This window comes from Protopterus annectens, chromosome 8.part0 (genome assembly GCF_019279795.1).
Source record: "Protopterus annectens isolate FY-2018-M chromosome 8.part0, PAN1.0, whole genome shotgun sequence".
NCBI classification, from domain to species: Eukaryota; Metazoa; Chordata; order Ceratodontiformes; family Protopteridae; genus Protopterus; species Protopterus annectens.
The window spans coordinates 1,905,365,041-1,905,381,530 of record NC_056741.1 but is presented as its reverse complement, the minus strand read 5'-3'; the positions used below and the strand labels follow the sequence as shown (position 1 = coordinate 1,905,381,530).

The window sequence follows — 16,490 nt, the reverse complement described above, 5'->3', positions numbered from 1 at the left end:
TAATCCTTAAAAGCCTGATAGCATATATAAATGTCCTTTGGCAATCTCCACTACTACAAACACTGGCCCCATGAACAATTCAAGCATGAATTCACCCTAGTAAACTCTTGGTGATCTAATAATGGGCTCAAACTTAATGATAAAAACTGTAGTATTGTCACCTTTGTCAGACAACCTTTCCCCTCATCATACCATATAGACAACACACCACCACAAAATTAAAATGTAGTTAGGGATGTAGGAACTTTGGTTAAAAATTTCATCTCTTTTGACCATTATGTAACTGTGGTTGTCAGGAAATCCTTTTATTTAGAACACCTAATTGTAAAAGGAATATTTTCAATGTCTAAAGAGGAAATAACTCCCTTATACTCAAGCACTGATCAGGCCAATTATTATATACAATGTCGTCTTTGGAATGCATCTCACTGAACGTATCAAACAACTAAGAAGACCCCAAAGATTTCTAAACAAGATCATCACAGGTCTAAAGACCTTGAGCTGTCAAAAGAGCATAAATGCTCTATCACTTTTCAGAGTCATATAGGCTTTTGAGGAGATCTCGGAATTACTTACTACATCATAGGAGACCTTGGTAAAGCGAACCTCCTATATTGCCACAAGCCCATTGGCTTCACAAGTACCATAACTGAGCACCTCATTTCTCACCAACAGATAAAACACAGTGGAATGGCAGACTTATATCCAAGTGCTGTCAAACCTCTAGAATAGACTCCCCTGTCATGTTAAGTGATGCAATACATTATCTTCTTATAAACACAACCTGAATGACTGGATGAGTATTCACCAATTTACTCTGGGACTGACTGATATGGTCTTCCTGGAAAAAAAGTTGCGGCCTGAGGGAGGGTACAGTCACAGCGTAAAGGGTCATAAGACTAAATGACCTTGGAATATCTAGGAATGTCCAGCAAGTCTCTTATCAGATGATACTGTCGCTTTCTCATATTAAGAACTACATCCCCTTAAATGAACTCACACTGCTCCAGGTTAATTAGCAGTAGACCTCATGTATCATCCTGGATAAATCCCACTGAAGTTTTCTAATAAGGTAATTGACAGTCCTAATGACAACAGTGAGTCTTCCACTCCACCACTGGGCATAGTTATCTCGGTCTTATACAGCTCTGTAATATTCTGTACCTTTACAGCTCTGTAATATTCTGTACCTTTACAGCTCTGCAATATTCCGTACCTTTACAGCTCTGTAATATTCCGTACCTTTACAGCTCTGTAATATTCCGTACCTTTACAGCTCTGTAATATTCTGTACCTTTACAGCTCTGTAATATTCCGTACCTTTACAGCTCTGTAATATTCCGTACCTTTACAGCTCTGTAATATTCTGTACCTTCATTTTTCTTATCCATTCTTTTCATTACTTAAATCCCTGCACACTCATACATATGCTGTTGTGAATTAAACAAATATTTGTCTGCTCACCCACTACTAATTCTCTTACCACCTTATGCCATCTGTAGAAAGAATACCTGTGTATTAAATTGTTGTGATTAATCTCTAAGATCTGCTTTATAATGACACCTTCAGTGCAAGCAGTTCATTAGCTAAAACTTCTACCCAATGTAATGTTATTTTTACCTTTCAGTTTTATTATTTATTTATTTATTTTATTTTACATTTGTTGACTGGGAGTAGTCTGTCTGAGCTACCAATAGCCCTTTTTCAGCAGAGGCCTGGGGAGAAAAGCTCCACATAAAGGTACAATCACGACAAAAGTAATTACAGAGATATTTACAATATTTGCTGGAATTAGCAATATTGTGCAGGTTACACAGTATAAACACAACAGGAGCAATTACAGAGATAATTACAATATTTGCTGGTATTAACAGCATTGTGGAAATTACAAATATTTAAAAGAAATCATTTCAAATGCAGGTAATGTAAGATGCAATTATATTCTTATATTCTTATAGTAAATAGAGTGTTAGTTCAGTATAATCTAAAGTTACTTACTAGAGCTGATTGAAGGGAGGTTAGTAGGGGTTAAGCTAAAGGACAGGAAAAGCTAGGCAGACTGAAAGCCAAAGTAAGAGATAGTGGCCAACTAAGGGCAGTTTATATGGGGAGGGACAGTTTATGGGGGGGGGTGCACAGTGACAGGACCAGAGCGTTTTTTAAGTTTTCCTTTGTAGCTATTTTGAATTCTTTGGGTTGCGTTATTTGTCTGATTTGGAATGGAAGCTTGCTCCAGGCAATGGTAGAATGATAGCTATAAAGGCCCATTTTTGTCCTAGGTTTGTGGATAAATAGTAAGTCTTGGTCAGAGCTGCGAAGTGATTGAGTTGGGGAGTAGTGGGATATACAGGAGGATAAGCTAGGGCAGTAGAAAGGTTGGTATAATATAGAATGTATAATGTGGAGCTGAGAAAGAAGAAGCACATTGGATACTTCCGGCCAGTTTAGGTGTTTAAGTGAGATACAGTGGTGAGTTTTATAAGTATAATGGGCAGAGAATCTAGCTATCTTGTTATAAGTTGAGTTAAGTTTTACTAGCAGCCTGGTGTTGAGGTTTGTAAGTATTTGACAGCCATAGAGAAAACTGGGTAATAGGTAGGTATGAGATAGGGTTACATTAGATTTGTTGGTGAGAAACGTTCTATTTCTATAAAGGAGGCCTAATTTTTGATGAGTCTTCCTGATGCAGTTATTGATGTGCAAATCAAATTTAAATAAATTTTTATCAAATATATTTGGCCAAAGTGAAAGTTGACCTCCTTACTTCTTTCCAAAGTTTTTGGCTTTAACAAGATCATTGCAGCTCATTGTTATGGTCACATAACAGAGCATGTCATCCTCTATTCTTGGTTGCAGTGCCAGTGTATGGTGATTATAGCTATTGACCGGTGGAGTAGGTCCATCATCAGATGTACCAGTCCATACAGTATGACTCAATGCTGCTTCAATGGTAATCATTCTGGCCATATGTTAGTTACGGCACTGCATCCCATACCTGCTGAGGTGGGCACATCATTCATTAATGTCATGATCCCACTGTATCAAAGCAGGAATAGTGGGTCTCCTGCTGCTGTTTCACTCTGACATCAAAAATGGCTGCTGCTGAGAGCAGGAAACATCAAACCTAATTCTGGTTCCCATACTTCTAGTCATCCAAAATAGTAGAAGGAGACCATCAAAAATCATAGTAGAGAGTTCAAAATCATTACACAACACAGTTAGTCTAAGTACAAAGGAAGGTTTATTTGTTTTATATTTGATAACTAGGTAGATGGACTGGTCCTGAGACCCTGTTCAGACACAATCCAAGCTCAGTGGTAATAAAGAGTGCAACCAAAATTTAAGTCATACAATTCAAATGTGATAGACTGATAGATTTACATTGTTGCAAAACTTTATTTAGAAAGTTCATATACAAAGTAGCAGGCTCCGTTAGGATTTCTCAGTTTAAATGGGTTTCAATACAGTTTGGCTACATGAAATAACTTTATAAAGGTTATTATTACATGTTAAATAAAATGTAAAAATATTTGTTAGCATAAGAAGTCTTAAACAATCTAAAATTATTGTGAAACTGTTAGTTACCTTTTTAATAACTCCAATAAGAGTGACCGCTAGTTATCTGTGTTAAAAAAAAATGTTTTGTTGTAAGAACCTGTTGAAATGCTGGTATTAATGACTGCAGTTGTGTTAATTTTATAATTTCCTCTAACTCAGGCTCCTAGATAAAATGGTCCAAGAACCATCTCTTGTTGTTAACAAGTACACATGCACGCATAAATAAATAAATACATAAATCAATAAATAAATAAAATAAATATTTGTTATTTATTGGGGGCCACACTAACATCAGCTGCCAGCTGCTACCTCATACCGTCAGCTTTATTAGGGATATCAGAAATGTTCAAATCATGGAATCAATGAAAAAGAGGGTTTTCACATAATTCTTCCAAGGAATAAGGACCATGTGTGCATATCACTGGTGATCTAGGTAATGGGAAGAGAGCTACATTTGGATCAGGTGTTAAAGTCTATCCCTTACAGTTTCAGGGACAAGGGCTCAGTCCAGAATTTGGTCACTATCTACGTCAAGCTTGCATATTTTTCCCACATCTGTGTAGATTTTCTCAGGATATTCTGGCTTCCTCCCACTTTACAAAATATGCTATCTGGCTGAGTCTGAGCTGTCTTTATTTTGTATTGTATTTTACTCTTGTCCTTGTGATATAGGTCCAGCTGAAGTCTAAGAAATTCACTTAACTGGTTAAGAGACATAAACATTAAACTTAAATCTATCTCTTGTCTTTGATCACTTATCAGAGGTCCTATTAATGCCCATCACTGCTGTGGAAATAACTCCCTTCGGAATGGTGTATGTATGAGCATGTGTTATTTTGTGTATGCATGCCCACCCCACCCCCACCCACTGGACCTGGCTCTGTCCTCCACAAATGTTGCACTAACTGCCCATTCATTCTGTTTGGGGCAAAAGCCAGGGATCTGTGGACTAGGTGACATTCACCTGTGCCTATACATCTCTATGAGAAAATATTCAAAGAAGGTACAAAAGCTCCAAAAAAGTGCATACATCCAACAAAAGTCTGGACACAATTGACTAATAAAAATTGAACAACAAATAGTGCATAACTCTTCCCACGTCTAATAGAATTGTGGGATACTTCAAATAAACACAAGTTTAAAAAATTGAGCATGACAAAAATAATTAAAATATAAACATATTGCAAAGACTCTGTGTAAACTCTGTTGATTTTAATGAATATTGCATAAATCTGCATTCAAAGTAATGTATTTTGCTTGTATTCTGCATCTTACTGTATGTATACTATTGTACTATCTATTTATTGTATTTTGCTTATATTTCTGTTGAGCTTTTCTCCCCGGCCTCCACTGAAAATGAGCTTCTGGCCCAGTTGGACTTTCACGGTAAACAAATATAAATAAATAAATAAATAAATTGTATAAAAGGAAGATATAATATGTGGGTCCTTTTGCTTTAAGTTATTGTATGTTGGTCATGCTTTCTAGTTTCCTGTGTACCAGAAAGCTTCTAACTCATGTATAACAGGATAGGGTGAAAGGTTGGCGTAATGGTTAAGGTATTTACCTTACAGACACAAGGTGCAGGGTTTGATTCTTACATGGGGGTAATTGGTAGGCTTAAAATGGCCCATAAAGGCAGTTAGCCTAGTACTACTCTGTAATCTATATTCAGAAAAACACGAGAATGGTGCAAAATCAAATCTGAAAATAGGTTTTCCCTCTAAAAATAGGTACAGCATGTGAAAGGGTAAATCAGATCTCCAAATAGGTAGATATCTCCAAAACAGGTTCAGCTGAGAGGTCTGTCTGTACTCCACTTGTGTAACACTTAGTTCTCCAGCTATGGGTCAATCATGTACTGGCCAGTGTGTCTCACTGCATGCCTGGATGGGTGACAAAGTGACAGCAGTGCAACCCCACCCTCCCCTGCCTCAGCCACTAAGTGAACTCAAATCTCCCACATCATATTCAGGGATTTTAAACCTCTATGTCACTAAAGCTAGAGGGCATATGTTGTGTTTTGTGCAGACATAATAGTACACTGGATACATTTCAATAGTTTGTTATAAATGCCACACTTGTACTGTCCAGGATCGGAACAGAGCTTATGACTGATTCTGCATTTTCTCTGTGAAGACCCTGTTCTGTTTTATAGTATGTTTTGGGCTTATCACTACCTCCTGCTGACCAACAGCCCTTTTTCTACAGTCACCCAACTCCCTCATTCATTCCCCTTCAGACATTATGGGCATGGGTTAGATTAACCAGGGAGAGACTGCCATACTGTGAGCAGGCAGAATTTTAGCCTCATCACCCCTTGTGTCACTTTCAGGCTCATACTCAGGCAACCAGACTGTGAAGCAAATCTCCCCACTTCCAAGGTGCTGTCTGTCTTGAGACTCAACCTTCAATTGATATACAGTGGAACACTAACAGGCCACAGTCTCTGCAGTAATGTGTGACCACCTCTGTAGACCTTCCCCTTCCAACCTGGTGTGCACTTTCTGATGTTCTCTGGTAACACCAGTAGCATAGAAGCTACACTCCTCCCTAAGTTGTAATCCCCCATCCCATCCCTGCAGAGACCTAAATGAGTGGGTACAACTCCTTCATTTCTCTCCCTCCTCCTGTTGTCTCATCCAGTGCTAGTACTGCTGATAAACCCTGCTCTTCTGGGTAATAGGTGTCTCTTTTACACTTACCTTATATGACTAACAATCACTAAATAGATTTTCAGACTGAGTTCTATACAGCTTTTAGGGTTCTTGGAAAATACTCTGAAAAGCAATGTAAATATCATCAATTCAGAGCCCTCAATTTTTAATTGGCTTGCCATATTTACATAAGTATTTGTTTAGCCAACTGGCAAGTTGTAATTGTATTTGTTTGTATATGTCTTTATTTTATTATTTTGAAGTTTAATCAAGTCATATTAAACAATCTGGGCCAGAATTATAAAATACAATACAGGGAAAAGCTGTCTGTCTGTCATGACCTTTCTATTTTCCAAGTACTGAACATCTTTGCCAAACTTGTAGTTTTTCAAGTCTAACTGCATTTTAATATGGTAGCTGTGCTACCCTGTCATTGTACAATAACTTTGGTACCCATATTGGCTACAGGCAGGCCATGACTGACTTAAATGACTGATTGTAATATTCATCTCTGCTAAGTTCCAGTAAGTGAAGTCTACCTGTTTTTTTGTAGCATATGTTAGAAAGTATCACTGCTTTGCATTCTTTCTCTCTGTAAAGTATCGCCCACTAGCCCACTATCTCAGTGTGTGTGTGTGTGTGTGTGTGTGTGTGTGTGTGTGTGTGTGTGTGTGTGTGTGTGTGTGTGTGTGTGTGTGTGTGTGCTTGTACCTGCAAATGGCTGCCCATGCATGGCTTTAGGGATGTTACCCAAGGACTGTTCAGAAACATTAATTACTAACCTTATTCCTGTCATTCAATAGGATTTCTTTGGAAAGTCAGATCCATATTTAGAGTTTCATAAAGAAGGCCCTGATGGAAAATGGATGTTGGTGCACAGAACAGAGGTAGGTGTCAATTCTCTACTACAACAGAACATATTGTTTGCATAGAGTTTCTTAAGCATGCAAAGATACATAACACTGTCTCATTCTGAAACTAGTATGTATGCATCATATCAGCCTTGTTTAATTTATTTGTCACGCAGATAAGCCCATAAGCTTGACTGTCTTATTACAGGGTGATCCAGGAGAATCACCTTATTGATTGACTTGTGTACAAACTAAGTAAACACACAAAGATAGAATAAAACCCAACACTGCAAAATTAAACTCATCAGAAACTCTTAGCTTTAACCTTCTGTGTTTCTTATCACACAAGTCAGAACCTTTCCCATAGGCAGCATGGGGATGGTGTCCTTTCCTATAGACAGAATGGGGATGGTGTCCTTTCCTGTAGGCAGCATGGGGATGGTGTCCTTTGCTGTAGGCAGCATGGGAATGGTGTTCTTTCCTGTAGGTTGCATGGGGATGGTGTCCTTTGCTGTAGGCAGCATGGGGATGGTGGCCTTTCCCGTAGGTAGTGTGAGGATGGTGTCCTTTCCTGTAGGCAGCATGGGGATGGTATCCTTTCCCTTAGGCAGCATGGGAATGGTGTCCTTTCCCCTTAGGCAGCATGGGGGTGGTATCTTTTCCTGTAGACAGAATGGGGATGGTGTCCTTTCCTGTAGGCAGCATGGGGATGGTGTCCTTTGCTGTAGGCAGCATGGGAATGGTGTTCTTTGCTGTAGGGGGTGGTGTCCTTTTCCTTAGGCAGCATAAGGATGGTGGCCTTTCCCATAGGCAGCATGGGGAGGGTGGCCTTTCCTGTAGGTAGTGTGAGGATGGTGTCCTTTCCTGTAGGCAGCATGTTGATGGTGGCCTTTCCTGTAGGCAGCATGGGGATGGTGGCCTTTCCCGTAGGTAGTGTGAGGATGGTGTCCTTTCCTGTAGGCAGCATGGGGATGAGATCCTTTCCCTTAGGCAGCATGGGGATGGTGTCCTTTCCTGTAGGCTGCATGGGGATGGTGCCCTGTCCTGTAGGTATCATGGGGATGGTGTCCTTTCCTGTAGACAGCATGGGAATGGTGTCCTTTGCTGTAGGCAGCATGGGAATGGTGTCCTTTCCCCTTAGGCAGCATGGGGATGGTATCTTTTCCTGTAGGCAGCATGGGGATAGTGTCCTTTACTGTAGGCAGCATGGGGATGGTGTCCTTTGCTGTAGGCAGAATGGGAATGGTGTTCTTTGCTGTAGGTAGCATGGGGATGGTGTCTTTTCCTGTAGGCAGCATGGGGGTGGTGTCCTTTTCCTTAGGCAGCATAAGGATGGTGGCCTTTCCCATAGGCAGCATGGGGATGGTGGCCTTTCCTGTAGGCAACATGGGGATGGTGGCCTTTTCCATAGGCATCATGGGGATTGTGGCCTTTCCCGTAGGTAGTGTGAGGATGGTGTCCTTTCCTGTAGGCAGCATGTGGATGGTATCCTTTCCCTTAGGCAGCATGGGGATGGTGTCCTTTCCCGTAGGTTGCATGGGGATGGTGTCCTTTGCTGTAGACAGCTTGGGGATGGTGTCTTTTCCTGTAGGCAGCATGGGGATGGTGTCCTTTTCCTTAGGCAGCATAAGGATGGTGGCCTTTCCAATAGGCAGCATGGGGATGGTGGCCTTTCCTGTAGGCAACATAGGGATGGTGGCCTTTCCCATAGGCAGCATGGGGATGGTGGCCTTTCCTGTAGGTAGTGTGAGGATGGTGTCCTTTCCTGTAGGCAGCATGGGGATGGGATCCTTTCCCTTAGGCAGCACAGGGATGGTGTCCTTTCCTGTAGGCTGCATGGGGATGGTGTCCTGTCCTGTAGGTAGCATGGGGATGGTGTCCTTTCCCATAGACAGCATGGGGATGGTGTCCTTTCCTGTAGGTAGCATGGGGATAGTGTCCTTTCCCATAGGTAGTGTGGGGATGGTGTCATTTCCTATAGGCAGCATGGGGCTGGTGTCTTTTCCTGTAGGCAGCATGGGTATGGTGTCCTTTCCTGTAGGCAGCATGGGGGTGGTGTCCTTTCCTGTAGGTGACATGGAGATAGTGTCCTTTCCTGCAGGTGACACGGGGATGGTGACCTGTCCTGTAGGTAGCATGGGGATGGTGTCCTTTCAAATAGACAGCATGGGGATGGTGTCCTTTCCTGTAAGCAGCATGGGGATGGTGTCCTTTCCTGTAGGCAGCATGGGGATGGTGTCCTTTCCTGTAGGTGGCATGGGGATAGGGTCCTTTCCTGTAGGTGACACGGGGATGGTGACCTGTCCTGTAGGTAGCATGGGAATGGTGTCCTTTCAAATAGACAGCATGGGGATGGTGTCCTTTCCTGTAGGCAGCATGGAGATGGTGTCCTTTCCCATAGGTAGCATGAGGATGGTGTCCTTTCCTGTAGGAAGCATGGGAATGGGATCCTTTCCCTTAGGCAACACGGGGTGGTGTCCTTTCCTGTAGGTTGCATGGGAATGGTGTCCTGTCCTGTAGGTAGCATGTGGATGGTGTCCTTTCCCGTAGACAGCATTGGGATGGTGTCCTTTCCTGTAGGTAGCATAGGGATGGTGTCCTTTCCCATAGGTAATGTGGGGATGGTGTAATTTCCTGTAGGCAGCATGGGTATGGTGTCCTTTCCTGTAGGTGGCATGGGGATGGGGTCCTTTCCCTTAGGCAACACGGGGATGGTGACCTGTGCTGTAGGTAGCATGGGGATGGTGTCCTTTCAAATAGACAGCATGGGGATGGTGTCCTTTCAAATAGACAGCATGGGGATGGTGTCCTTTCCCATAGGCAGCATGGGGATGGTGTCCTTTTTGAAAAAAAAAATAAAATTGTATTAAATTATATAAATAAAGGCTAGATAAATTTAAAGTAACAACAGCAATGATCTCAAATGCCCACTACCTCCCCAAAGCACTGAATTTAACAACCAGTTAGGAAAACAAGTTCATAGTGTAAAGAAACAAAAATACACCTTTGTTGCATATAATGAAGAAAAACATTTTTAACAGCATTAATGTACTTTAAATAACACTTAAAGGAAAAGTTAATGTAAATAAAATCATTAAATTTAACTAAACAGTTCTCTGGTTTTCAAAGTTTCTTTCAGACTTTGGCATACTTTTAAAAGTAATAACTGAACTTTCTGACAGTGTTCGAAAAGTAAGTTGCTATGATTTCTTTAAAATCTACCCAACATGCTGGGGAATAATATTTAACCACAGAAAAATAATAAATAATAAAAGTGCACATTCTTCCCCTGCTGATTCTGGAAATGGCCTAGAAGAACCAAATAGCAATTAAAATGGATTTTAAATAAACCTTAGGGCTATAGTTTTTAAAATAACTAATCTCAAATTGGATGAACATATTTACACCCCCAAAACTCATGGGTCCAGATTTCAATAGAGTTGTTCCCAGTGTAACTGACTTACTTCAGTATAAGGCCTTACACTGAGAACAAGTATTGTGCAATCAGGGCAACAGTTTTTAATTTTGAACTAAATAGTCTCAAAATGGATGAATATTTTTACACCCCCAAAACCCATGGATACCATAGGACTACAGTGAACAAAGCAGTTACCACCAAAATCTGTAAAACTTGAGTTGTTTGGCATTTACTAGCCAGACTTTTTGTGGTAGTACTGTCTTCTTGTTTACAATGTCTAGTGCTTCATGTCTACATAGAAGTTGTGATGAACTGTGTTTACATTCCTTACGTCTGGTGTTTATTAGCCTGACTTCTGTGACATGCTGTTTTCATGTCACCAGAGGCTAATGTACAGTGTCCTGACCACTGTAAGGTGACATTGTGTTGTCCATGGACATTTAGTAACACAGATACTGCTAGAGCATTGCTTCTTTTTTGGCCTCAGATGCTGCTATAACTTGTCCTATCATTTCAGTGGCTACAATTTTTTTTCAAATCCCAAAAGAGTAGATCTGTTTTCAATCACTGAACTGTTACCTCGTTATCCTATATGTGGTCAGCAACTAACTAGCCAAACATTCACTCCTTACAATTATTTCCGCTGAAATTCCATTTCCTCAATATTATTATCTGTTATCTGAAGTGATCATAGTATTGCAACTCATTGCGGTTAGTGTTTGGTCCTACAGGGTATTTATTTTACCAGTATGTTTAAGTAAAGTGATTGTGGGGAGGCAAAGTCCCCCATGTGAGTTCTATGGGCAGGGGAGGGTGTTGTCCTCTACGAAAAAATATATGTATTTTTTGCAGTTGGTTTGATGTGTATTTTTCTTGATCTTTTTGGCCAGAAGAGTTAGCAACAACTTCTCATAGTAGAACTGTTACACACTGCATTTTTATTCTCAAATGTTTATGTTTGACCAGTGTTTTAACACAGCATTTTCATCCAACCATTATGTTTACTTTCCTGATCATACTGTTAGTACTGTGCTGACCTGTTCATTATTAATTCGGTTGTCACACCAGCCTGAAGCACAGTATTTTCATACAAAAATGTCTGTATACATTTAACAGAAAAGAAGAATTTGCATTTCTGACTAATAAAGATCAACTATCTGACCACTTTTGTATTAAAATTCCTGAGTACACTTCTTTTTCAATTGCAGGTAGGCCTTGTTTAGCCCAATTTTACTTCTCTCTCTCTCTCTTTTTTTTTTTTTATTCAGGTAATAAAGAACACATTGGATCCAGTATGGAAACCATTCACTGTGCCTTTAGTGTCTCTTTGTGATGGAGATATAGACAAACCAGTTAAGGTAAATCACTGTAGACTTTAATTCCATATTAAAATTGCATGAGTGACAACGCAGGCATTCTGAAGTAAAATCTTTTGCACATATAATTTTGACTTGGCTCATATAAGTGACCAGTACAGAAACCATGTAAGTATAGATTTAAGTCATGTAAGTGGAGTCGGCATGCCCTCTATGCGTTTGCGTAGGTTTTCTCTAGGTTCTCTAGTTCCCTGTCTCATTCTAAAGACATGCACTAGGTCCGCTGGGAACTCTAAATTGCTCTTAGGCCTGAGTACATGCATGTTTTATACCAAAAAAAAAATGGAATCTACTTTTGTTTCTACCCTTGCATTGAAAACTTAGCAGGTAGCAGTGGTTGCCCACGGAATTATTCAAAGAGTTGGATGCAACATGTAGGACAGAAAGCAAACAAGAATCAAATACAAACCACATAAGCTTGCTAAATTAATTGTATCCATGAAACGTTCCCTGGTGGTCATATGTAAATAATAAGCAGGAGGATTGTAGAAGGCATAGGATTTACTTGAATGTGATATAACTTGGTTATTTATTAATAATACTGAATAAAATAATCAATCTGCTTGTTTATGCTTTGGGTGACAAGTTCACAAGTTGATCTCACTGGACAATTTTCACTATAACACAAAGAAAGAAGTTACAAACTAAGTTCCAGCAAAAGTATTGATGAATTACATAAAATACGTAAAAATTCATCACTACAACTTGGTAGAACTTCTGGTGATCATATTGCAGTAAATGGACATCCTTCCTGGTCACTGCTTGCATTAAGGTATACTCTGATTTACATTGTTTGTTGTGGAAAGTATATATAAGAAGAAGAAATGTATTTCTGTGATTCAACCTGGCAGAAAAAAAAACAAAAATAAAACTAAAAGGCAATGTGATTGGTCATATCTGACAAGCACCGTGAAATTCAATATTGCAAGGGAAAAGTACTGGTGTTTTGTCACACATCATAAAAAGAAACATATTGATTTCAAAGAAAGGACCCATAGAAACAAAGCCAGAATTATCGGAATCCACAAAAAAAAGAGGAAGGGCAGAGCTACCTGTAATAAATTGAAAAGAATTTAGTGGGTTGGATTTATTTTCAAGTTGGACACATGAAGGTAAAACAAACAGAAAAACTGTCTGCACTGGGCACTATTAGCAATTTCAACATATCCTGGCAAACTCTGAAGCATAAAGATCAGATTATTTCTTTCCTGTAGTGAGATTTGTAAATTGCAGTGGGGAGCAGAGTACAATAAATGTTGTTCATAAGTGAGAAAGGAGAGAGCACAGTTTCTCTTCACTGTGAGACACTGCAGAATGGGAAAGCTAATATTTTGATTGTACTATTTTGTGGGTGTTTTAAGTGCTTCTTCCAAATGGATTTAAGACATTTACTGTAGTACAGGAAGTTTTAAAAGTAGTCTGGGAATACAATGTACAAGCTGGATAGGCATTGGCGGATACTAAGAAAACATCATCAAATGAAGGTCAATCTGAAAGAGATGAGAAACTGAGGTTAGTGACTTCAAATAGAATCATTTAGAAGACCAGTGAAAAGTAATGATTTACTCATATTTAAAGAATGCAGGCTGCTGAAATAAACAACCTGAATTAGTATGAACAAAGATGTTGGATGACTAAAAAAAGGCTCGATTATTCAAGGAACTGTGTTTATCTTTCCTACATGGACCGAAATGTATAAAACTTTTTTTTAATGCATAAGACTTTTTGCTGCTTGCTGTGTTAAACATAAATGTTTTGCTTTACAGGACAGATGAAAAATCCAGAACATCTCACTATGGGGTGAAGGGTAGCCTTTACCTGATCAAGAGATGGCAGGATCTAGTCACAATGTATGCTAGCTGTTAATTGGGCAGGGTAAAGGAAGCACTTCTATGGTCTGACTGTTTAGACTGCAAGAGATAAATATAGATTGATGTTGATTAAATGTACACGGCTGGACAGATTATGCCATAGTTCAGAGTTTTGACACTTACTATTATGAATTATTAGACAACACCTAAGCAACTAGGGGTTGGGTTTATACTGAGATGCCTAGCAATTTGTAAAGTTAGACAGCTTTGGCTGGTTTTCTTAAAAATAATATTTGCATTAGAATGCCAGTTTATAATTGGAATGTTTTAAATTTAATTAAGTATGACTTTGCATGAGTTGGGAAAATTACTTTATTTGGCTGAGTTAGCTGATTTGCAATTAATGTTTCAACCTGTGTTGAATAAGTGCACAATACCTTTTATAAGACATTGAAGAGCTTATAATTTGTTCAGTGTGTGCTGCCAAATAATGCATAAGTGACATACTGGAAGATAAGCATGACTTTTTATTTACAGGATATTGGCCATGGAGGGCAGGGAGTTCTTTTCATGGGGCTAAGAGAATGAATAATACTTACCTATAAAGTTAGGATCAGATCCGAAACCGTGTGGCATCGTGCAGAAATAAGAGCAGCTAGTTTGTGCATAAACACTACCATATCCTAGCATTATATAACATCCTGCCCTTAACAACAGAAACTACCCCAGGAGACCTCTGTTAAAACCCAATCCTTAATCCTAAACAGCCAACCCTTTTACAGACCAGACATCACAGAGAGGCAATTTCCAAATGACTCTGTGGCCAACTTACCTTAGGATGGCCAGATCTACCAATGCAGTGATTGTCTCATGTTCTTATACAACCAGTAAATCATTGAAGAAAATAACACAGTATGTAAGAGATGTAAATACACAACTTCCTTGGAGGTAAAAATCTAGCATACAAATGAGATTGTCAGGAATACCCATGCTATATCCCTCACACATACCGTTCACCACACATACAGATTGTCTAATGCTGAGGTGTTCAAAAGAAAGTTTCCCAAACTTCAAAGACCACCAAAGCCACCTAATGGTAGCCCTGCTCCTCAACAATCACTAAAACACATGCCAAAAGCAACACCAAACATCTCACATAAGCCTACACACAATGATCCCCCAAGAGCAAAGGCTGTGAGGTAAGCATATACTTTACCTAATACTATTGTCAGTGGGGACTCCATTGTGTGACACACAGATATCCCACTCACCAGGTTGGACAAGGAGAAAATAGTTAGTTGCCTATATGGAGCCAAGATTCTACCTTCACCAACAATGATGCCACAGTATGAGCATAAAAAGATTGATTTTAATTATTGGCTTAATTTCTGGTATCATTCCTGGGGAATCCAATATCTGTCAGCATGAGATAATATGGTGAAAAGACCACACTGCTTTGCCAAGGGCAAGGTGCACTTGTCCCCCTAGGTTTTTGGATATTAGCTAAAATGTTATCCACCCTGTCTGAGTCCTTTTATACAATGTCAAAAAGACAAAACTGCCAACATATTGAAAAAGTCTACAAGCAACCTTAAGATGTTACTGCCCAATGCTCGTAGCCTAAACAAAAAATTCAAAACCCTTCAAACCCTACTCACGGTAGAGAATGTTGATAAATGTGCCATGAGAAAGACTTGATTTACAGCCATAGAAAGTACTCAGGAAGTACAAAGTTACAGTGCTTTCCACACATTTAGACCAGCAGCACAGACTTGGGCCAAAGGTGGAGCTGTCTACCCTTTCATATTTGGGAATTGGAATCAAGGCTTGGACAATTAGCATGGAGATGTTGTAAAATACAAACTATGTTTTCCCTTTGATTTCCAAAGAGGTGTCCAAGAAGGTATAATTCTGTATTATTTTTTTTTTATATAGAGTTCTTTTATATATATAAATATATATATATATATATATATATATATATATATATATATATATATGTGTGTGTGTGTGTGTGTGTGTATGTATGTCATTAATACTAATTAACCCCCTAAATAAAAGCTACAAACTGCTTGTCATGCACAGGTCTACTAAATGTTTTAGGTCAGAACAGTCCTTCTTTAGCATCATTTCTCTTCATTTACTGACTAGGAAGATTTAAATGGCTACATGTACCTAAAAGTAACATCAGGTCAGTAGACAGGATGAAATAGAAAAATATTATGGAAGAAAGGCAGAGGATGAGAGAAAGCAGGCAGAAGTTGCTAGAAGAACAAAGGCAAGTACCTTAAAAAGTATGTATTGGATCTTTGAAACTTGAAAGTTTCTCCAGGTCCTGAATAGCCATTTTGTTTTACTATGTCCTTTGCAATGATGAAACTTGCACATGCACATGATCATTTCCCTCAATGTGTATAGCACGATAACTTCATTGTTACTAGTATGATATCTACGTCTGCAAAGGTCTATAATTTGTATAAACCCTTTAATTGTCATAATTTCTGCATCCAAAAGTCTGTACATAATGAAAAATTTCTCTGTACTGTTTTGGAGTTTTTCTTCACAGGCTTCAACAAAAAAGGGGCAATCTTTTTCACCAGTGGCCTATCCCAATAAACAAATTAAATAAGTAAATAAAATAGTGTCACACTGTGTAATGTGTGGTGGGGGAGTGGGTGATGCAGCTGTAAAAGAGAGGATAAGGGAATGGCACTCCAGGGCTTAGAGAGACTACAATAGAGAGAACCATGACTATAGAATGAAAGTCCTGGGGTGGTTCGGAGGTCTGAATCCTGGAGGAGTTGGCAAAGGAGGGAGGC

The 16,490-nt window shown here is 39.3% G+C and overlaps 1 protein-coding gene across 1 annotated transcript in view; it reads left to right on the top strand.

Annotated features, from left to right (window-relative positions):
* CPNE2 (copine 2) overlaps positions 1 to 16,490 on the top strand; it is a 1,786,656-nt gene that overhangs the window by 1,026,034 nt on the left and 744,132 nt on the right. The window contains exons 7-9 of the mRNA XM_044081406.1: positions 4,546 to 4,561; positions 7,019 to 7,102; positions 11,753 to 11,842. Coding sequence (XP_043937341.1) covers positions 4,546 to 4,561; positions 7,019 to 7,102; positions 11,753 to 11,842 — 190 coding nt within the window. The remainder of the gene's footprint in view (positions 1 to 4,545; positions 4,562 to 7,018; positions 7,103 to 11,752; positions 11,843 to 16,490) is intronic.